Below are 23504 nucleotides of genomic sequence, written 5' to 3' on the forward strand. Positions count from 1 at the left end.
GCACAGGATACCATAGGTGGGTCTGAGATGTGCGTCAACATCTTAAGGCTGATGGACTTCTGGAAGCCATCCAATAGCCTAGTCAGAACGTGCTCTCCGTTGAGCAAGCTACTGCTTTTGAAGCAAATCAAGCTAAAGCCAACATTCTCATGACAAGACACATGAATGATGCCCACCAAAGTGAATACCTCAATGAGGAAGACCCAAGAAAGCTATGGCTACAACTTAAGCAGCGATTTGGCAACGTTCGTGACTGCCTGCTTCCTGATTTAGAAGTGTGATGGCATAGCCTCCACTTTTGTGATTTCAAGTCTGTGCTTGATTATAACTCGGAAGCTATTTGTATCAAGTCTCTGATGGAGTTTTGTGGCCAAGCCATAACTGATACGTTGTTGATCGAGAAGACTCTTTCTACCTTCCCAGTCACTGCCATGATGATTTCAAAGAATTATCGGATTGATCTGAATGCAGGACGTATCACAAGGTTTTATGAGCTCATTGGCGCCATAAACGTAGCTAAAAAGCACGACAATATTCTTGTGAAGAACTATAATGCTAGACCCGTGGGAACTAAGTCTATTCCGGAGTCTAACTATATTTGCGCCCTAAGGGAGGATGCAAGGAACGAAAACCTAAGAGTAGGGACAATTCTGGACTTTCTGGTCCATATTCTCTCCCTAAAGAGGAAGGAAATCGCCTAGAGAAGCGTGCACGGAACCGTGGAGGTCAACGTGTGAATAGAGAGAGAGGCGGAGCCTCCGACCATGGTGGTAACGCCACCAAGAGCAATGGTCATCCAAATTGCGCCCCAAAGGCGCCTCGATCAAGGGAGCCTGACCATAATGATGTTTATTTTCGATGTGGATCAACTGAACATTGGGCCAAAGCATGTAAAGCATCCCAGAATTTTGTAAACGTATACAAGACGTATCGTGAAGCAAGGGAGGTAAACTACATGGAACAAGAAGATCAAGATGGCGATTTGGATCTAAGGGTGGACGACTACAAGGATCAAGACCCAGAAACTGGCGATTTTGATTAAGTCTTTTTATTTTCCAAGAGATGTAGGCAATTGCCAAATTATTTTTGTAGTAGATGCCAATGGTATTAGTCTTTCTTCAAAGTAGGCGTACTCAATGTAAGTGTGATGTCTAGGAAGGTTTTGAGATAAGTGGTACTTAAGCGAGTTTTGTTCCACCGACATCTCTCTACTCACCTGGTCACATTTGCGTTGGAATTACCAAAAAGGAGTTAGACGACTACCATTGTTTTGTATTAGCTAGTTTATTGGATTAGATTTTCTTTAGTCAAAGAAACGATGATGTAATTCCGTTTGGCTTATTAATAAAAGTTGAGTTCTTTTCTTTATGACTCCTTTTTAATTATGAGCTATTCTTTTAGAAATTGATTCTAGAGAACTACAATGTCTTGTGGATAGTGCGACTATGCACACCATTCTACGACATAGGCAATTATTCTTAGAGATGTTGCCTACATATTCCTCTGTGACTACGATGGCTGGGCCATCAGGTTTAGTTCGAGGACATGGAATGGCCCAATTCCTATTGCCAAATGGCACCGTGATTAAAGTTACTGAAGCTCTCTACACTCCTAAGGAAAATCGAACCTTATTAAGCTTTAAAGATATCAGAGCCAACGGATTCCATGCGGAAACACATACTGAGAACGTAAAAGAGTTCCTTTGCATTACCTCTAATGATTGCAGACGGATGCTCATCTTAGAGAAGCTTATGTGTCAATCTAGTGGACTTTATGTCACTACAATTTGACCAATTGAATCCAACAATGTGATAAGATAAGATCTCTTGGATTCTGACACATATTGGCTTTGGCATGACAGACTAGGACATCATGGTCATGATATGATGCTCTGTATACTAAAAAATTCACACGGACATCCATTCTTTAGAGTGAGAAGAAGCAAGAATCAAAAATTGATTCCTGGACTTAGCAAGACCGCAACAATTACAACACGTGGCGCTGCAGCCGTCTTGGGGCTCTATAGGGCCGCCCAAGGCCCATGTGATGAGGCCATCAATAGCGCCAACCATGAGCATGACGCCATGGTTGTTCCTCCCAATGGCCATGAAGCCATACACACTTATTCCCATGGCTCCAACTCCATGTTGGGAGCTATAGTCACACATTTTGCTGCTAATAGCACTACAGACATTCAGGCCCAACCAAAATCCTCATTGGTTGCTTCTAAGGCCCCTCGCTCATTTTGCAAAGTCTGTTCTTTCGGGAAATTAGGACCGAGACTGTCTTACGCAAAGGATCCCAAAATACTCATTGCGTTCTTTCAGAGAATCCAAGGGGGTATATGTGGACCAATTCAACCATCATGTGGACCTTTTAAATACTTTATGGTATTGGTTGATGCGTCGATACGCTGGTCACATATCGCGGTGTTGTCCACTCGAAATGCTGCTTATGCTAAACTCCTCGCCCAGATTATCCGTCTATGGGCTCAGTACCTTAGCCATCCTATTAAGTCAATTCGACTTGATAATGCTGGGGAGTTTACATCGAAAAAGTTCGATGACTATTGCATGTCACTCAGGATTGATGTAGAGCATCCAGTTCCCCATGTTCACACCCAAAAATGGTCTCACAGAAGCCGCTATCAAACGACTACAGATGATAGCATAGACATTGGTTATGCGCACCAGTCTCCCTGTTTCTGCTTGGGGATAGCAATACTGCACGCAGCGACGCTAATTCTTCAACGACCCACTGCAACCTAATCTTATTCTGTGTTACAGCTAGTGACTGGGTACTAGCCTGATATCTCGCACTTACACATTTTTGGGTGTGCCATTTATGTGCCTATTACACCGCCACAAGGTACTAAGATAGGTCCCCAACGACGAATGGGCATTTATGTTGGCTATGTATCTCCAACTATCGTCCGCTATCTTGAAACCTTGACAGGCGATCTCCTTACAGCTAGATTTGCCGATTGCCACTGTGATGAGACAATCTTCCCATCGTTCTGGGGAGATAAGAACACAAATGTTCAACAGGAACGACAGGAATTGTCGTGGTCTGTCCCCACTATGTCTCATCCCGATCCTCATACCGTACAGTCCGAACTTGAAGTGCGAAGAATAATCGAGCTCCAGAACGTAGCAGACACTCTACCTGATGCGTTTTCTAATGCTACCAAAGTGACGAGATCACACATACTTGCTGCAAATGTGCCTGCAAGGATCAATGTCCCGAATACTGGACATCATGCCACTCCTGTGACACCAGGAGATGGCGTCATTACCCAGTATGGCAATGATGTGGAGTCTATGCCGGAAGGTCCCTCAAGGAAGCGCGGTAGACAGATTGGTTCGAAGGATACTCGCCCTAGAAAGAGAGCGAATGAGGCACAAACCAATCCTTTGATCATCGATACTCAAAATCCGTCCCATGAGAATGTTACGGATTTTGGTTATGTCCAAGAGACATCATTGGGGGACGCTTCAATGTCAGAACCTATCCCTGATAAAGTAGAGATTTCTGTGAATTACACTAGTGTACATGGGACGTGGGAAAGAAGCACCATCATCATTGATGATGTATTCGTTTATTTAGTTGTGTATGAGATTATTGAGACCGATGATATCGAACCATGCTCCATTGATGAATGCCAACGTAGAGCTGATTGGCCAAAATGGAAAGATGCGATCTAGGCAGAACTTGATTCTCTAGCGAAAAGAAAGGTATTCGGACCAGTTGTGCCAATACAGCCCAACACCAAATCAGTTGGTCACAAATGGGTATTCGTTAGAAAGCATAATGAGAGAAACGAGATTGTAAGGTACAAAGCTCGCCTTGTGGTGCAAGGCTTCTCACAACGCTATGGAATCGACTACGAGGAGACCTATTCTCCCGTAATGGACGTAATAACGTTCCGCTACCTTGTCAGTTTGGTAGTTTTCGAAAAACTAAACATCCAGCTTATGGATGTGGTTACTGCGTATCTATATGGGGATCTAGATACATAAATATACATGAAGGCCCCAGATGGACTTCAATTACCCAAATCAAGTGGCTCTAAACCACAGAGCGCGTTTGCGATTAGATTGAAACTCTCACTATATGGATTGAAACAATCCGAACGGATGTGGTATAACCGTCTAAGTGACTACTTGATTGGAAAGGGATATGTCAACAATGAACTATGCTTATGTGTGTTCATAAAAAGGACAAGTTCCTGATTTGCAATAGTAGAGGTTTATGTCGATGACATGAACTTAATTGGCACCCTTAAAGAGTTAAGGGAAACCGCTGAACACTTGAAATCCGAGTTTGAGATGAAAGATCTTGGGAAAACAAGGTTTTGCCTCGGTTTGGAACTTGAGCACCGTAGAGATGGTATCCTGATTCATCATTCAGCTTATACCCAAAAAAGGCTTAGGCGTTTTAACACTGACAAGATTCAGCCTGATAGCACTCCAATGGTCGTCCGTAGTCTTGATCCAAAGAGCGATCCATTCCATCCAAAAGATGACGATGAAGAAGTGCTAGAGGCAGAAGTGCCATACGTAAGTACTTAGCACAATGCACAAGACCAGACATCTCGTTCGCTGTGAACTAGCTAGCTAGATATAGCTCTCGGCCAACACGATGCCATTGGACTGGTGTTAAGATCGATATGGGCTTGTTCTATCCCTACAGAGAGAAGATGGATTCGGACCCATCAAGTGTCAGGGACGCCACTCGTGGTGGATTGCGTTCCCTCTCCCCATCCCAAAGCGATATAGTGTTTTGGAAGGTTTTGCTGATGCTAGGTACCTCTCTGACCCACATAAAGGTTGCTCCCAAACTGGTTATGTTTTCACCATGGGAAAGACTGCGATATATTGGAGGTCTACAAAGCAGACCTTAGTCGCTACCTCTTCGAATCATGCAGAGATTTATTGCTCTTCACGAAGCAGTTCGTGAATGAATATGGCTTAGTTCCATAGTTACGCATGTTCGAAGCAATTGTGGTCTGAAGTCTACCATAGATGAGCCAACGAGCATTTACGAGGATAATGCTGCTTGCATTGAACAAATGAAGCAAGGCTACATCAAAGGCGACAACACCAAGCACATATCGCCCAAATTCTTCTACAATCAGCAACAACAGAAGCTTCTCAAGATCAAAGTGAATCAGGTTCGATCTGAGGACAATGTGGCAGACTTGTTTACTAAGTCATTGCCTAAATCCAGGTTCGAGAAACATGTGGAAAGAATTGGCTTGAGGAAATTATCTGAACTCCCATGATCATAGTCATCAGGGGGAGGCGCAGACATCAGGGGGAGATGTCTACATGTTCACCTCGAAACGTGAAGGGTGTGTTGTGCTCTTTTTCCTATTCGACCGAGGTATTTTTGTCCCAATGGGTTTTTGTTACTCAGCAAGGTTTTTAACGAGGCAACAAGAGAAGCACCGCATTTGGGCAACACAAGGGGGAGTGTTCAAGTAGAACTCTAATTTGTGTTTAGCCCAAACTCTAGGTTACTTGACCTAGTAGTAATAGGGTTTAATTTAGAAGAATCTAGAGATTATCTTTCTTTGTATGATTCAGACTCTATGCCTTGTAATCCTTTATATAAAGAGACACCTATTGTCAATGAGAACATACATCGATTTTCTCTCAATTTCTTATTCCCTAAAACATTATTAGTATTATTATTATTATTATTATTATTATTTTCTTTTCTTTTTTGAAAAGAGGGGATTGTCCTTAAATTTTATTGATGCAAGCTAACTCACCTGGGGGGACATAAACCTAACCACGGTGAATATTACATAAATCTTCTTAGAGGATGTCCTGAATAATAGCAGGACTCTCTTCAAAATAACTAACATCATCATTGGACAAACTAGTGAAATGGACAAGCCTATATGCCTCGCTTCATGATATATATATATAAAAAATGGATACCACTAACCTCAGCTGCAAGAGTCTTGCAGTCATCAATCAATCTCCGTACATTGGAGAAGTCACTCCCAACACATACCATAGCAGCAAGCAGTGCTGAACAATCAGTCTCCACCTCCACATTGTTCCAACCTCGTTCGAGAATCCATACTAGTGCAGAACGAAGGGCAGCAGCCTCAACATGAATGGCAGACTCAACATATGAAACTGCGTGACATAAAGCCCCAATGAACTTTCCACCATCATTTCGACAAACAACCCCCACACCTCCATTAACACCTTGTTTGAAAGCTCCATTCAGGTTGACCTTAACTAATTTTTTTATTTGCTCAAAATCCTGACTTCGATCAAATCCACCAAAACTCACTAGTGAAAATACAAGTAAAGCTTTGAAAGTAGCCTTGCCAATTGATGGATTTTTTTTTTCCAAGTAACAACATTAATAAACATCTTTTAATGTTACAGCTAAGAATGTACAACAATTTGTCCGTGAGTCGAAGTCAAGAGCTTCTACTTACAAAATAAATGATAGGAGCATTTTAATGCGACGTTTTACTTGCTTTTTCCTACATTTCTTGCGTTATTTCTTTATTAAAACCCTGTTTAGGAAAGTTTCCATTCTTCGATTGGGAAAGTTCCTATTTGTAGAAAGTTTCCATTTTCGGTAGTTTCTATTTTTCATTTTAGGAAAGTTGCCATTTTTCATTTTAGGAAAGTTTCTATTTTTCTTATTAGTTTCTATTTTCAGGTCCTTGTCACAAATGAGCTGAAATGAGCTCACAAATGGAGAGAGAAGCTAGCTAACGTTGGAGGGAGACAAGATGAAGTACAAATGAGCAGAAATGAAGAAATGAAGCTTTCCTGGTCAAACCAGGAAACCCTGTCCAGAAAAGGAAAGCTTGCCAAAACAAGACTCTTGAGCCAACCAAGAATGGAGATCGAATTAATGAAGTGACATGGCATGAGAGAAGCTTCTTGAAGACTCTAGATGATGACATGGCATAAAGGTGGCGCATGGAGGCCCAAGAACTCTCAAGAATAATTTGGATTTTCGGCAAATGGATAAAAGCCCAAGGAATTAGGGTTTGGTGATGCATGTGAGATATTTTTGGAGATTTAAGCCATGTTGCTGTGAAACCTAAGAGGAAGAAAGAGAGTTGGCGTCAAAAATCAATCAAGATAAAGGTGATTGACGCCATACAAGGAAGGATATGTCTTGGAGATATTCTTGGAGGGTTTGATTGAGAAATTGCAGTGTAAAAGGAGAGAGAAACAAGGAAAATGACGTGGAAAATCAGAATTATCAAAGAGAATTTCGGTTGAGATTTTCTAGGGTAATTTTTATGGAAAGAAAATATACTTGGAGACTTACCCTAGAGAGTTTGCCGTCCAATGCCAAGAGAAAAACAAGGGAATCAAAAGAAAACCCTAGAGAATTCGGCAAAGAGATATTCAAGGGAGAAATAAAAGGAAAGTGAAAAAGGTGGAGACCAAGAAAAGCTCAAAAGAAGTCTAGATACATTCCTATATTCCCTAAAGGAGTTTTGGCCGAATTTAAAGTATAAAATCAGAATATATCCATGGAATTTCGGCAAGATTATTTAGGGAATTAAATTGGAATTATATGATTGGTTGGACCACCTCATAGGGCTTATTTGGCAAGATATTATTGGAGGAAATTATGTGGAATTTTCAGATTAATTCCATGAGGTTTACACGGCTTGGAGAGCAAGGAGGCCGTCCCCTATATATACTCTCCTTTTCTCAACGTCAAGGGTTCCCAATCTTTACAATTTAGACGTTAGAAAAAAATCAGAAAATCTCTCTAGCCTAGCCGTGAGTTCCTCCATCCTCTAGAGCAAGCCACGAGTTCAAGCAAGGCCAAGGGAGAAGAAGAATTGCCGTGAGCATCATCCTCCATCACCATCCTTGAAGCTTGCTTTCGAGGTTCAAGAGACCACATCCTCAATTCGTTCATCTCATCTCCATCTCACGGTGTAATCTGATTCTCCTTTGTAACCTTTGCTTTGATTTCGTTGGTTTTGTTCTAGTTGACATATGTGTTTGAACAAATATTAATTTCTGGAATTTTTATGATTAATTGAGAATTTTCAGATTCATATTATTGTTCTTCGAGAGTTGCTTATGTGGGTTTGTTTAATTAAATTTGCGTTATAGATAACTTTTGTATTTTAATCTTATGTGGTTGCAAACACTTAGGGTTTCGATATAATTGGTGCTAGGTTTAAGAACATGAAATCGACTTTTCGTTTTGTGTAAACTTGAATCAAAGTAGTAAAGGTTTTGTACAAAGATCGAATTTAATTAACGAGGATTGCAATTAGGTGGACTTTTCCATACTAAGTTGTACACTTGAGTTGATAGCCTTTCTCTATGTGTAATGCGTTAAACATGTTATAATTAACTAGCTTTCTAGGGTTTGATTGCATGTTTGATAGAATTAATCTAGGTGCTTTCGCTTAGGTTAATTAGCATTGAAAAGTAAAATATGGGAAATTGTTTTCTTTCAAACGTTTCACATGATCAACTCCATTCTCATGACTTAGATGAACATTATTAGGGTTTCAATCAATTTTAATCATATGTTTCGGTTTTTTATCTTTGTTCTCTCATTCCATTTGTGTTTTTATGTTTTTGCATTTTAATTGTTTTGTTAACTTAGTTTTATTTTCGATAAAGAAAACCAAAAACAAAATCCCCCCTTTTTCGTAAATAATGTTTATACTTGTGAATATCTTTGTGAATATTATACTTTGTTTTAATTTTAATTGTTTGTTTGTACTACATTGACAGGTGTACCCTCAATCCCCGAAATAGAACGATCTCTATTTACTATTTACTACTAATGACATTTCAGGGTTAAATTATGCGCTTGCTAAAAGTCGCATCAATAAACACTAGTTAAATATCACTGAGCCAAATGATATTGGGCGAGTTGGAAATCAAAAGATACAAACTACAAGGATCCTAAGCATGTGTGCACGCCCTATTAGCAATTTTTTTTTATTAAGTTGAAAACACTTTTTTTTTTTAAATTAAAGAGAACATAACAGTTGTATGTCCATGTTTCATAGATAAGAATAATATAACAAAGACTACTCTGTCTTAGACAATCATAGCTCAGACTAGTCTATGCTAACAAAAATATCCCTCTATAGGCAATCTATTTTACCTAATTCTAAAGCCAAGCACGCAATTGTGGTACATTAAAACTAGACACTTCTACCAAGGCTCATAGACACACCTTCATTAGCATAGGCATTATTCTAAAAAACTAACTAGGTAACGAAAATTCTAGGCCCAAAATCAGGCCTAGAAACTAGCTTCATGATTGTAGGCCCGGTTAGAGACTCATCCAGCCCCCTGGAGAAATTGACCCAAACAATTGGGCCCTGAATTAGGCCCAAATGCAGCCCATAATGGCCAGATCTGATCTGGAAACCTAACCGTTGTTGGGCACCCAGACATTGTGTTGCGTGGCCACCAGCTAGTTCCTCCGGTGTCGCCTGCAACCAGTCTACATGCCCACGGCCAAATCAGGAGCCTACCTCCCCCCAACAACCACTCAAACAACACCATCAGCGACGTCAGTGTCAATTGCAACAGAGCCATCCACGGGAGTAGTCCCTAACCACTACTCTGCAATACTCGAACCAAGAACCCAGTTCCTCCATCAAAAACCCAAAGATGCCTCTACATCTAAATTTCAGATCTCCTCTTCCTGTTACAAAAACGGCCACGGTGACGTTGTGGTCCAAAGTTCCACAGCCAGCCACGCCATCCCTCACTTCGCTTGGGAAATCGAGCAGTCTTGGAGCACGTAGGCCGAGGTAAACAAGGGAATGAAGGTGACAAGAGCCTCGTAATAGCCGCACAAAGAGGGCGGTGGCGCTAGGGTTTCAAGAGAGATTTCTCTCGCCCTCCATTATGCTAACGAGTGTTTGTATTATTAAGTTGAAACACTTATTTACAAGTTGCCATAAAACTACAGTAATAACACCTTTTTTTTTTTTTTTTAGGTGAAAAGGTCAATCTCATTTAGCATTTCAGCAAGCAGTACAATAATGACTTGCCCAGAGGGTCGTCAGTAGAAGCCATTACATAGAGCACACAACCCTAGCACACCCCTCACACGAGCATACTACTTAGCATACTCCTAGCACACCCACCTTTTATATTAAGCTCAAAAACAAGAAACTAAGTAACCCCGAAATCAATAAACTACCTACGAGGCTACTTGTTTCTTGTCGATCTTCCCCACTCAAATAAAGAAAAACATAGGCTCATCATCATTTCATAAAAAAGAATGAGAACCCACTAAAATAAAAAATACAAACTTAAAAATTATATGAGCCCACACTATCCAAGCCCACAAAGGAGCCCAAATGAGCCAGAAAGCAGCATTCTTCCTGGTACAAGCCCACCCAGCCCAACTAGGGTAGACCCTAGCAAGATCAAGGACGCGAACGTTCGTCACCACGATCCAACCACCGCTGCCATCGTCGAGAACCAAACTCTGTATCAGATCATGCCCAATCGTGTCCCAGCCAACAGCGATGATGTCAACAGCATACCCATCAGCACCTACGCTAGAAGAGCACCATAGTCAATCCAACGAACCATCACCGCTGCCGTCCAACACACCTAAAGATCCGCCGCCACCTTCTGATGGGGAAGAACGATCCAGCCAATCTGGATCCCACCAATCCCCGTCACCAATAACAGGCTGCCAACTATCTACGGGTGCCTTCAACCAAACCGCCCCAAGCTTCAATCCTTCCCCAATCCTCCCAACCTGAGGATCACGAATTTTGAATCAATCCAACACCATATCGGGCTTCTGATCTCCATCCCGCAAACCCCATCCGCGAGAACAACTAAAAGCCAGAGACCACGAAGGAATGCCGAGCAAGCCCACTATCACCCTCGAGGAAAAGACGAAAGAGAGGAGAAACCCCTGCTCAATCGTAGGTACAAGACCGCCGCCAACTAGCTGCCGTCGAGAGAGCCCTCTAACGAGGGTTAGAGAAAAACATTTTCAAGGAAGAGGTTAGACCATTTTCTATCGAATCCTTGAAAGTAATGCACACAAAAAATACCCTACTATTTTCTTTGTTCGAAAAGAACAAATGTTGAAAGAGCTAGCTTAAAGCAGTTTTCTTTTTCAATCTGCTACAATACTACTACAGTAATAGCACTAATTTCATGGCATAATGACCACTTACCCCCAAAATACCAAAATACACCCCATACACTCCACCAACTTATTTTCAACCTCATTCACACAAAAGTTTTCTCTTTTTCTCCCAACTATTCCTTTCACTAAATATTTATACCATTAGTACCCCTCTCTCTCTCTCTTTCTCTAATGCTTGCTTTTTATTTTATGAAACATGGTAGGCCCATCTTGAATCTATTTGTCTAGATTATAATTGCAGCTATATTTCATCCTCTATTTTCAAAGGTAAGCAGTTAAATTTTACTATTCATTATTTCGATTGTTGACAGACTTGAATTAGTTGCTATCTGTAATAGTACTAGCAGAGAATTGAAAAAAGAAAAACAAAAGCTGAGAAAATTGAAAAGCTTTAGAGATAATCTCTACAGAGAAACTCCTGATTACTGGGATATCATTTATAGACTTCAAACAAGAATCTATAAAATTGAACAAGCTATTGAAGATATCTTATATACTCTTAAAGAGGAACAAAAACCTCTTGATTATTTGAGCATTGGTTAGATCCGCAATTCACTGGTATCAGAGCTTGTAAAATAGCTCAAAAGGAGAATCCCCAATGAGGACAATGTCTGATTTAATATTAGAGAAGTTGAATTTTCTACTGAAATCTTCTGATGAGAAACATCAGATCTTGCTGAAATAATTATCTAGATGTCAAGATCATCTAGAAAAACTACCTGCTATAATCTATCAATTAGACAAATTGGAAAACAAATGTTAGTAGAAAAATCAATGAACAGCAAAAAATTCTGGATTCTATGAAAAGTATACTGAAGGACAAGAAAGTGCCTACAGTAAAACCAAAGAAAGCTAATGGATTCAAACCATTAGAAAAACTTGAGAAGAATCTTGTTCCAAACATGATTTTTCTTGGACCATCTACTAGTCAAACTAGTATCCGGTATGAAAACCCAAAAAATACAAGAGATGTCAAAATGATCACATCTTCGGGAAAATGAAAGGAGTACAACTCCTCAATGCTGAAGAATTCGAATTCAACGAAATTGAACAGGAGGTAAAAACTCCGCAATACCAAAATTAGATTTTAAACAAATCTATAAAAGGGGAAAATTTGATGTGTTGGACAGCCATCACTTCAAGTTATTGGAATTTACAACCCCTTCTACAACAGGAGAAACCGATCTACTTATGATCACTCCTGCAGAAGTTGCCCGAGCAAGAACAAAGAATTATCAATTTATGCATATTGGAGCAGTCCAAGTAGGCATAAAACTTCTTGCCCGAGAAGGCATAAACTGTTCAGTTCTATGTGTCTTACAAGACAATAGACTAACAGATTTTCAAGCTATTCTGTTGGGAACACTTGAAGCATCTTTATGCAATCAAGTGGTTTATTTTAATTGCTTCCCAAATTTCTCAACCAGCTTGAAAGACGCAGCTCACTGTCTAAGACTGAGAGTCAAGACAGATGACATATCTATGAAAAAGGATATGCAAGAACTCGCAATAGTAAACAGAATATACTATAAACTGATGAGTACCACAATAGAAAGGATATCAAATATCCCAGGTCTTACTACTGGATTCCTCACCAGTCAGAAGAACCATTCACAGCAGATTCACAAGGTTACTTGGAATGAAGTAACTTTTCCTATTGAATGGAAATTATCTGGTCTGAAAAAACCAGCAGAAAATGCCAAAGTGGCAATATATGAAAGCAGAAAAACTGGAGATATCAATCTGAAATTCGATGATCACAGAAAAAGTGACGTCTGTCCTGAGAACATCAGGGTAAACAAAATCTTCTCAGAAGAAGCTACAACACTAGAGAAGCTAGTGTTAGTGGTACAACTTACTCTGAGGAACCAACAAAGTCCATCACTGAAAAAGAATTAGAAGCTGATCTAAATAGACCAGTCAATATGCTTAGAGCACAAAAGCTCTATGATCTCTATGATGAAGCAGATTCTTGCGAAAATCCTGAACGATTAGAAAAACTAATCGAAGAAATGAAAAAGTTCAAAACAGGAAAGACAAGAAAAGTCCTTCCCTATCAAGATATCGAAATGGAAGAAGGAGAAAGCTCCAAAACAGTCATCATAAGAGAAAAGGGAAAAGTAAAACTCCCTTTACAGAAAGCCCCTACGAGCGAAATTGGAGAAAGAAATTCTCAAAGATTTGTCCCAGAAGACAACATACCCAGAATACCAATTTCTACTCATGGTATCTGGCTAAATCTAGGCAAAGCTCTAGACAAGAGAATAACTCTTGACCAATGGGTTGATAGCCTGATGATGGCTTCTGCTCTAACCCTTAGAAAATTTGAGGCACCAAATCTTCAGGTGTACTATGAAACTACTCTTACTGGAGTAACCAAAAAATATTACTTCTTTTTCAAAGATATTGCCAGAGGGAAAGACTGGCTAGAAGAAATAAAAAATTCAAAATCTCCGTATGATTTTGCAGTACCCCTGTACGATCAATTCTGTGGAGATCTCTCAAATCTGATTGAGAAGGCTAAAGGAAAGGCCAAATCAAATATTTATGCTCTCAAAATCTGTGACATGAGATATTTTGAAGAATATTTGAATGAATTTCAAGAATACTACTGTACAATCGGCGAACTAGAAAATACTGATCTAGTTAACCTGTTGCACAGAAAACTCCCTGAACCATGGAGAACAGCCGTGCGAGAAAGCATAGCAGAAAAACCAATTGAAAGATTTTCGGTTGGAGGAATTGCATGCCGACAGAATCCGGAAATTACTGAAAGAGCAATGCAAAACCAATCTTAGAGCTAAGATGGCCAAGAAACAACTCAAAGGAGTTGAAAATTTCTATTATGGAATACTGGATATGCCAACCAACTGGGGATGTCATGAATCCAAGTTCCACATAAAAAGAAGAGAAAAATATTACTAGAAAAAAATTCAAAAGGAGTAATAAGAAAAAAGATTGAAAATTCAAGAAAAGCTCCAACTACAAGAAACAACAGGATGAAGATCCTAGAAAGGAATTCTTCAAGAAAAAGAAGAATAATAAAGTCAACCATCAGAATACTCAACCAAGCAAGAAAGCTTGCAGATGCTGGTTATACAAAGCAGAAGGGCATTATGCCAATGAATGCCTGGAAAAGGGTAAAAGATCTACTAAAGCTCTATTTGAAGAATACGAGCCTATAGTAGAAACTGCAAATATGCTACGAAATAGCCTATTTTGATGATGAAAATGATGACAGGTCAGTACATTTTTCCTGGTCTGAAGAAGAAGAATCATCTGATTCTGAAATAGATTCTGAAGTAGAATACTTGGAATCTAGACAGATGAATGTTATACATGTCAAAAACTGGGAAGAAAGTAAGATGCAAGCAATAACGTCTTCTTATCAGGTGAACCCTAGTACATTCATTTGTGACTACTGCTTATGTCACGAAAAGAATGGACTACCTATGTTCTGTGAAAAGTCAAAAAAGACTTATCACAAAGAATGCTTCATAGCTGAAGCAAGAAGAAAAACCAAAAATAGCCTTGTCAGCCAATTGGTAGAACAAGAATATGAAGAATATTTCTCTGAGCAAAAAGAGAAAGAATTAGAAACTATGTTCCAAAAAACTATGGAACCCTCTTCTTCAAAAAAGGAAGAAAAAATCGAGGAAGAAAAACTCTATACAATTATTGAACTAGCTAGTTCAAACAAAATTGAGGAGAAAAACTCGATGCAACTATAGAACTGGTTGAAATACCAGAAAATATTCCAGAAGAATGTAAACCATTCATACCTCAGGAACAAGCTCAAGAAAAAGAGCTACAACAATCAAGAGTCGTCTCTACTAGTAAATACAGCAACTACATAGAGATTGGACTCAAATTCCCTGACCATAAAAAATATCATCTACATGCCTTTGTAGACAATGGATCAGGATTTACAGTTGCAAAGAGATTTGCAATTCCAGAAGAACTCTGGAAAGAAGAATAGAAAAGAACAGCTACTGGTGTTACATTTGATGGAAGTCATCTTACAATGAATAAAGTAGCAAAAAAATGTTCATATCACCATTGGTGGAGGAACATTTATCATCCACAATGTTTGGCAATCTGTAGGCTAAGGATCAGATTTCTTGTTGGGAAATGATTTTATTCTCCAACAGAGATTCATTCAGGATGAAGAAGCGATCGGCTTTAGAAAAGGAGAACGGGTGTTCTGGGTGGATAGGCTTACTCAAGCCAAAAGTGTAGTAGGTCAAAACTTTACTATACAATATCAGAGATCGTAACAGAATAGTGGTGATCTTACCCCCTACAAACCCAAATTTGAAACCATACTCCAGATCAAACAACAAGAAGAACTACTTGTTGAAGAATCTTCTGAAGAAGAAGAAGAAGAAGCTAGTTTCATCCATGAGCATAACCTCAAGCACTTCCAAAATAAGCTTGAGTCTCAGAAAATTCACACTCTTGATAACATCAAGAATCTACTCGAGCAGAATATCGATATAGACCCTCAGAAGTTTTGGGAAAAAGACCCAGTGGTTTGTGAATTGAGATTACATGATATGAATATCATCTGTCATGTCAAAGCCATTCCTCAATACAAAGAGGAAGATAAAAAAGAATTCAGAAAATATATTGAAGATCTACTGAACAAGAGATTAATTCAACCTTCCACTAGCCCTTATCATGCTCCAGCTTTCTACGTGAGAAATCATGCAGAAAACCTCAGAGGAAAAGCTAGAATGGTAATTGACTACAGAGATGTTAATAAAAGACTGTCAAAGACGGTTATCAAATTGCTCAAGTAAGAGTACTGGTCAACCAGCTCAGAGGAGCTAAAGTCTTTTCAAAATTCGATGCAAAGTCGGGTTTTTGGCAAGTCAAAATGCATCCTAAGAGTATTCCTCTCACTGCATTCGGAACACCACAAGGTCATGAAGAATGGTTAGTAATGCCTTTTGGTCTAAAACAAGCCCCTTCAATCTTCCAAAGAAAGATGGACAACATCTTCAAACATGTGGCTGAATTCTGCGTCTTCTACATTGATGACATCCTTGTCTTCTCCAAAAACAGAGAAGAACACATGAAACACCTCCATGAGGTTGTAAAGCTGATAGTTCAGCATGGAATTATCCTAGGTGAAAAGAAAATCTTCTTCATCCTCGATGAAGTTGATTTCCTAGGAATAAACATCAAGAATGGAGTACTAAAACTCCAACTGCACATTCTTGAGAAAATTTGAAAGTTCCCTGACAGAATTCCTGATGCTAAAAGTCTAGAAAGATTCTTAGGAGTCATAAACTATGGGAGAGATTTCATTCCCAAAATCTCAGGACTAACAACAATGTTATCTCCTAAGACAAGTTCCAAGAGAAAATGGAACTTCACTGCAGATGATGAGAAATTGTGAAGCAGATAAAAACTCTCTGCAAAAACCTCCCTCCTCTACAACAACCAGAGGAAAATGATGAAATTATCCTCTAAACATATGCGAGTGATAATTACTGGTCCGTGTTGTTCTAGCAAAAAAGCCTAGAACTAACATTGAAAAGATCTGTAAATTTTGTAGTGGCAAGTCTAGCCCTGCAGAACTAAATTATCCCACAGGAGAAAAAAAAATTTGGCTGTCAAGAAAATGATTTTAAATTCTCCAGCTTTTCTTGGAAAACCCTTTACTGTCCCCACCGATTGTGCCAGAGTAAAGAATTTCAAAAATTTTAAACTTGATAAAGCTGCTGATAGAGTAAGATTAGTCAACTGGCAATTATTTCTTAAACAATATGATTATATTGTTGAATTAATTGCAGGAAACAAGAACTATCTTCCAGACGCCTTAACCAGAGAACTAGCCATGTTCAGTCGAAAAGATGACGACGAAGGTCGTAATCCCAGAAGCAGAAGACCTGGGAAAGAACATGAACCTGCTGAGGATCCTAAAGAGAAAATCCTCAAAAGATTCCTTCTAAGTCCAAAAGGACTAGCTTCAACTGATCAATCCCAGGGTAAACGATTGACTAGTCCGTCTCAAACGGCAGACAGTAAAGGCTCATCAAGACCGTTGACGGTTGTTGCTTTGCCAAAAAGCAAACCAACTCCAACTGGAGTAATAAATGTTTTTAATTATGAACTTCAAACATTTGATCATCCTATGTTCAGAACTGGTAGGAGACTTGCTTACCATCAGAAGGCAATCCTAGATAACATCTTATTCGCCTTTCAGAAAAAAAAAAAAAAACAGTGGTATTATGTTCCCAGCTTTGTTCGCATTAGCTGAAGAACTCCATGAAAATGGCAGACCACAGTTTGAAGAAGTTCATACACAGCAGAGTGTTGTTCGAAATGAAAAAATTCACTTCCTTGAAGATCCAGAAAGTGCTAGAGTTCCTATCATAGCACTAAAAGAATCAGATTGGTTCGAAATCCATAATCTGATAGGAAGGCATAATTCTGAAGCCTGTATTCCTCCAACTCTCTTCATTATTGCAGGACCTTATGTTGGAAGATACTTAGTCAATGTTCAGAGTGAACATCCTCAAGAACACAAGCTTTGGCTTGTTGAAAATGGTTTTGCCCATAATCTGTGGACTAAAACAAATGATGATCTCAAGGGACTGCCCCATATTATTGTCAACACAGTCAAGAATGTTAGAAAAAATGACTGCATGCTGAGACTGAAGTTCAGATCTACTCCACCAGAATGGATACACAAAACAAATGGTGAAGTTGAGTACATTTCTCCATATCATTATGTGAGAATCATTCAAAGAAGATATCTTCAGCCCGCCTGTGTTGCTTACAATGGCTAGCCAAACTCAAGCATTCCATGGATGAAGGCCATGTCACTGGAATATATCAAGAAGATCATCTCTAAAGATACCAAAAATACGTTCCTGGTAGTGTGCTTTTCTTACAAGTAAATATCTGTAATCATTCTTATGGATAACTAAACAGCTTCTTAGCTATTTACCTGAGAATAAGGCTCTGAAGTTTTAGCTTGTAATTATGTTTATATAAATAAATTCAGTGTGTTCACCAACTTCATCAGTTTTTAATTTATTTGTTATTACTAAAAGTATTATGTCTTGCCAGTATCAGATACTACCTTTAAGTTCAGATTTTCTGCTTCTAAATTATTATTTTTTTGCCTCAGCTTAAGATAGAAACAAGCAGCAGTGATTCCGCCCGTTAAAGTAACCGTTAGGCAAATGGTCATTAGGTGAAAAACTTGGGCATGTTGAAGGCTAGTTTTGTTTTTCTCGAAAGTATGAACATGTTTTTTTTTTTAAGAAAAAAATGAATTTTGGACCCGAAAGTCAGCATAGGATACATTAAGCACTACTTTAGAAAGAACTAACCTTAAGAGTCTTTTCCCCTAAAGATCGTGTACTTGGGAAAAATACATTCTTGTTGGACCAATTGGGCAAAATACATGGTGATTTTGGACAAACGGGCTTAACCCCTAATTTCATTGGGTTATGGTCAACACTTCTCCAATTTTAGCCACCCAAACCGCTAACACTGTATGGAGTTTTCCAATAAACCTTGAAAATAGTGTGGATGGTACCTATTTTTTCAAACCACTACATAAGTCTTTATTTTAGTTGATGTTTAGACATGTATCGAAAAAAATTGATGTTTAGACCTATTCCATTTCCACATCCTTAATTACTTCTAGCCACACAATTCCAACAAATTTTGAACATAAAATTTGGGGTAAATTTCGCAAACAGTACATCAAGTAAAGGCCACTAATAATTCTTATACACAAAGTTTCAAACCAAACATTTCGATACATGAAATCTGAAACTCGACCCACTATCAGTACACGACGTCAATTTTTGACACCAAAATATCCATTATGCCCTAAGTTTTTTTTTTTAATAATTTTTTTTTCTGTTATTTTTTTTCCTTCATTTTATCTCTTTCTTCTTCCTTCTTCCTTCTTCCGGGCTCACTCCCTCGCTTCCAACGCCGCCTTCCTCACCTCGCATAACAGAAAGAAGAAAAATGACTCGAGTCATTTATAAATGAAGGAAAAAAAAATAGAAAAAAAAATTTATTAAAAAAAAAAGAACTGAGGGCATAATGGACATTTTGGTGTCAAAAATTGACCTCATGTACTGATAGTAGGTCGAGTTTCAGATTTCGTGTACCGAAATGTTTGGTTTGAAACTTTGTGTATAAGAATTATTAGTGGCCTTTACTTGGTGTACTGTTTACGAAATTTTCCCTAAAATTTGTATTCTTAACAGGAAAATGTAGAGGAAGATTGGGCCAAAGACCAGGAACTGAATAGATTAGTGAAGGTTGCGTTATTCAGCCAAAAGTACTAGTTAATTTGTAAATAAAATTCCTTTAGGTATGCTAATGTGTGACTATATTGTACTGGACTAAATGTGGACTATTTGTTCATTGTCACATTTTCTTTTGTTCAACTTCAGGTCTAACCATTCTAATAATTGAGATGGACGAAGTAGCTCAACAATAATATCTGATGGTGATGCCAAAGCAACCCATGAAGATAAACATGAATTGGACTTAAATGAGTAAGAGGGATGGAAAATCTGTATAATAATATGGATACTACATATTTAAAGTGGAACATCTAGTTTCTATAGTTACTATGTATGAAAAGCACAGAAAACAGAATTTCTACTTTGATAGTTCAGCTCTGTCACACTGATAGTAACCCAAAACAAAAGATGTTATCAGTGCATTCAAGGAGATGGGTGCATCCATATTCACTGCATGACCTGTGTCCTTGATTATCTCTACCTTTGATTTTGGTCCCAAATACCTGTATAATTAAATCAAAGAGAACACAAGTAAAGCTAATGCTGTGTTTATATTTCTTCTTTTCAAATCCCAGCTAATAAGCTGATCAAAATATGCAAGTTAATACTCACCTTTGCAGCTCATAGGCCAAGTTCACTGGGAAGACAACATCCTTGTCACCCCAGATTATTAGTGTTTCCTTCAACCCAAAATTAGAATCTTCATTTACAAGACTGAAGAGAAAGATTGCCATACATGTATTGATATATGACCAGTTTAACCAATTACCTGAGTCAGAATGGGAAGGTTTAGGTCTGCTTTTTCCCTTAGCAAGTGCTCTGCCATCTCTAGTTTCTGCTTCCTGTTTCTCTCATAAGTCACCTATTCAATGCAACATGTAAACCTCTATAAGTTATTGGCCGAAAAAACCTCTAAGTTAATGCTATTAGGATCAATGTAATGCATGTCACATTGAAATGCAAGTGATGTATACTCTCTCAGTGGCGGAGCCAGAGTTTTATATCAACTGGGGCACTTAGAAATTTTATAAATAAAAAAAATAGAATTTAAAATATATCCTAAAATTTTAATTAAAAAAAAAGTTAGATAAAATTATAGTAAGATTAATATTTTTAAAATTACATATTTTAGTAGTAAAATTTATTGCTTTTAGATATTAGATAATTTTTATATTATGGAGACATAATTTATTTTTAACTTTAAAATTATAAGCAAAAATTGTGCTAATGTCCTTAAAAGAAAAAAAAATTGATAAAACTAATCTTTCTAGATTACAAGCGTGATTCAAACCTGGGACCTTGCACAATTCATGCAAGCCTTGCCACTGCGCCAAGTTGGTTTTTGGTGAGATTTACAAACTCTTAGTTACTTATATTGATTTTCATATACAGAAATTTAAAAAATATATATATAAAAGTGGGGCACGGGACCCATTGGGTCTTCACGTGGCTCCGCCCACTCTCTTACCAGGCATTTTGAAATATTATGTTATCAAACTATACATATCACAAGTCATCTAGATTGAGGAGTTTAACTGGTTACGATATAACATGTCAAATATCTAGAAAACTCACATGGATAAACCCACGGATGAAAACATCGGGTAGCCACCTAACAGGACTGGGTTTGTGCACCGAAAGATTCACCAAGCCCCTTAGATCATTAGCACTTTCAGGTACAAGGAGCTTCAATGCATTGCGTCCAATCTTGTTGAGCTGATCCTTTTTCTGCTCCTCTGTCATCCCTATCCCGCAGCTCACAATCACAAGCCTCTCCACCGCCTGTGGATACATCTCCGCCAGCCAATATGCCACAAACCCTCCATAGCTTATAGAGTACACACCAAACCTGTCAACGCCTAGTCTCCTCAACCCTTCCGCTACACATTTTGCTTGGAACACCTCTGTCCTGTCGGACATTTTTGTGTATGACTTGCCAAAGAAGAGTAAATCGGGCACGTACAAATTAAAAGTTCGGGAGAGTGAGCCGACTTGGTGCATGAATTGCCACTTGGAATTGCCACCATACCCGTGAAGCATCAGTAGATCAGGCTTGTCAAATCTTCTAGGATTGGAAGCCCAAAAATGCATGGTGGTTTGTTCATCTAATTCAATAGTACAAGAAGAAAGACCACACAATCTGAAGTATACTCCTAAAAATGCATCTGCAAAAGCAATTAGGATTGAAGCAGGATTCAATATATAAGGCAAGACTGAAAGAAGGAATTCGTATATGGCTATTAGGGTTGCGAGGTAGAAGGAGAGGACATGATAGAACTTCGTGTACGCCATGAGAATTGAGAATGAATGAGTACTGTTGTGCTAGATGGCTTTACTTTTTGGCTACTTAAATTGGAGTGTGCAATCCTTCAAGCCTTCACTACACAAGACGTACAAAAGACAGAGACATGCCCAACTTGTGAAATGAGGATAATGGTGTGACCCATTTTACATTCTTATCTTGGGATGATGAAACCAATCTTCTTGCCAACCCAAAATGATGAAAAAGAGATGCAGCCGAGCAAATGTTTTCATAACTGTGAGCAGCACTACTGTAAATTGGGCAGCGCAAACTGCGCTCCTTCACTAATCTCTCCTGCACTGTTGGAAGAATTTGTTCCTGCAAAAGTGCTTATACAGAGCAAGAATAGCACTCAATTATTGAACTTTTCTATAATATTTTTCCGGTTGAACGTATTCTATTAAAGACGGAAGATAATAATAGGTTAAACTTAAATATTATCTTCTCTAAAGCTCCACAAGCTTTGATACTCCTCTCACTTAGAAAAGTATTTAATACCATGAATGATTGATTATAACACGCCAAATTAAGCAGCGTTGCCCATAAGGAGTAGCAGGATAACAGCATGGGAAAGCATTACTTGGTCTTAAATATGCACACCAACTTCCTAACTTTAGGCTGTGTTTGGTACCATGCACTGGATTGGATTTAGAAATCGAATCATGATCAGACTTGATTAGATTAGAATAGAGGTCCTGCACCTATTTAATTTCACGTTTGGTAGGTATATATTTATGGCTGATTGGATAAGCCAAAAACAGCCATTTGAACATTTTTCTTTTTATTATCATTTTTTTATTTTTTTTATCAACCACTCATAAACATTTGATATAATAATAATAAGAGTTAATTAGTTTTAAGTCCAGAAATCATTACCTATTTTGAATGTAATCCAGACGAAATTTTTTGTTAATTGTGGTCCAGTGACTAGGCATCCACATCAGCTTACTTTCCTATATTAGCATGATGAGTCAGCTTCTACTTTTCCACATACCGAATTTACCCATAGCAATATTACTCAAAACAATCAATAATTTATGAGTCAATTAATTGAGAGTTAATGTTATTTTTCAATTAACATATATAATATATATGTCATCAGCACAACAAAACCCTTAATTGATGCATCGTCATAAAAAGAAATTATAACTTAAATAAAATGATCATCTCTTACCATCATTTTTCTACACCCTATATATATCTTGTCTCTTTTCTTCTTCTTTATTCTCATCACTTTCTTCTTGTTTTTACACCTTCATTATAGAATTGTCATGTTGTTTCAACTTCATTATACAATCAAATAGATATTTCAAATAGGTAGTCATAAGAAGATTTTGATCCATCTAAAGAGGTAATATTATCTACTTTTGCACCTTAAGAGAAATCATACAAAGAAGAGATATTCTGGAAAGGGAGATGCATTTTTCATATCTTAAGGTAAATGTAAGTTGCTATGGTTCTTTTTTTTTTCCATACCTTTTGATTAGGAACAATGTTAAAACTACCTTACTCTTTTTCATTACCTTGTGCATAAAAATTTGCACTTTTCATACCTATTACAAAGGTACAGTAGCATTGGTTTCTTTTTCCCTACCTATGAAGTGGGAATAATATTAAAACTTGACCATTAAATAGTCTATTATTATATCTCTAAGTATTGTTGTGGCCCTGACGCTACTTAATTAGTTTGTCTTACTTTTTCTGTTTTGACTCTAGGATATAGATACACTACATTGTTTGAGAATTTATTG

At 38.2% G+C, this 23504-nt stretch overlaps 1 protein-coding gene across 1 annotated transcript; it reads right to left on the reverse strand.

Moving 5' to 3' along the window:
• Positions 1-19681: 19681 nt before the first annotated feature.
• LOC112184744 (lipase 1) lies at positions 19682-22330 on the reverse strand. The gene is made up of 5 exons (XM_024322986.2): positions 22252-22330; positions 21027-22082; positions 20221-20313; positions 20064-20131; positions 19682-19954 (listed from the first exon to the last, which is right to left on the reverse strand). Exons 2-5 carry the CDS (start codon positions 21741-21743, stop codon positions 19810-19812), a joined length of 1023 nt encoding a protein of 340 aa, XP_024178754.1. The 5' UTR covers positions 21744-22082; positions 22252-22330; the 3' UTR covers positions 19682-19809.
• Positions 22331-23504: the final 1174 nt, after the last annotated feature.

Source organism: Rosa chinensis, chromosome 2 (genome assembly GCF_002994745.2).
Source record: "Rosa chinensis cultivar Old Blush chromosome 2, RchiOBHm-V2, whole genome shotgun sequence".
Classification (NCBI taxonomy): Eukaryota; Viridiplantae; Streptophyta; class Magnoliopsida; order Rosales; family Rosaceae; genus Rosa; species Rosa chinensis.

Excerpts from the sequence above, each read along its gene's own strand:
- LOC112184744 (XM_024322986.2), bottom strand. The coding sequence starts at position 21,743 with ATGGCGTACACGAAGTTCTATCATGTCCTCTCCTTCTACCTCGCAACC. Across the intron at positions 20,314-21,026 it reads TCATCCGTGGGTTTATCCAT|GTGACTTATGAGAGAAACAG; the intron begins GTGAGTTTTCTA and ends TGCATTGAATAG. Across the intron at positions 20,132-20,220 it reads ACCTTCCCATTCTGACTCAG|GAAACACTAATAATCTGGGG; the intron begins GTAATTGGTTAA and ends TTTGGGTTGAAG.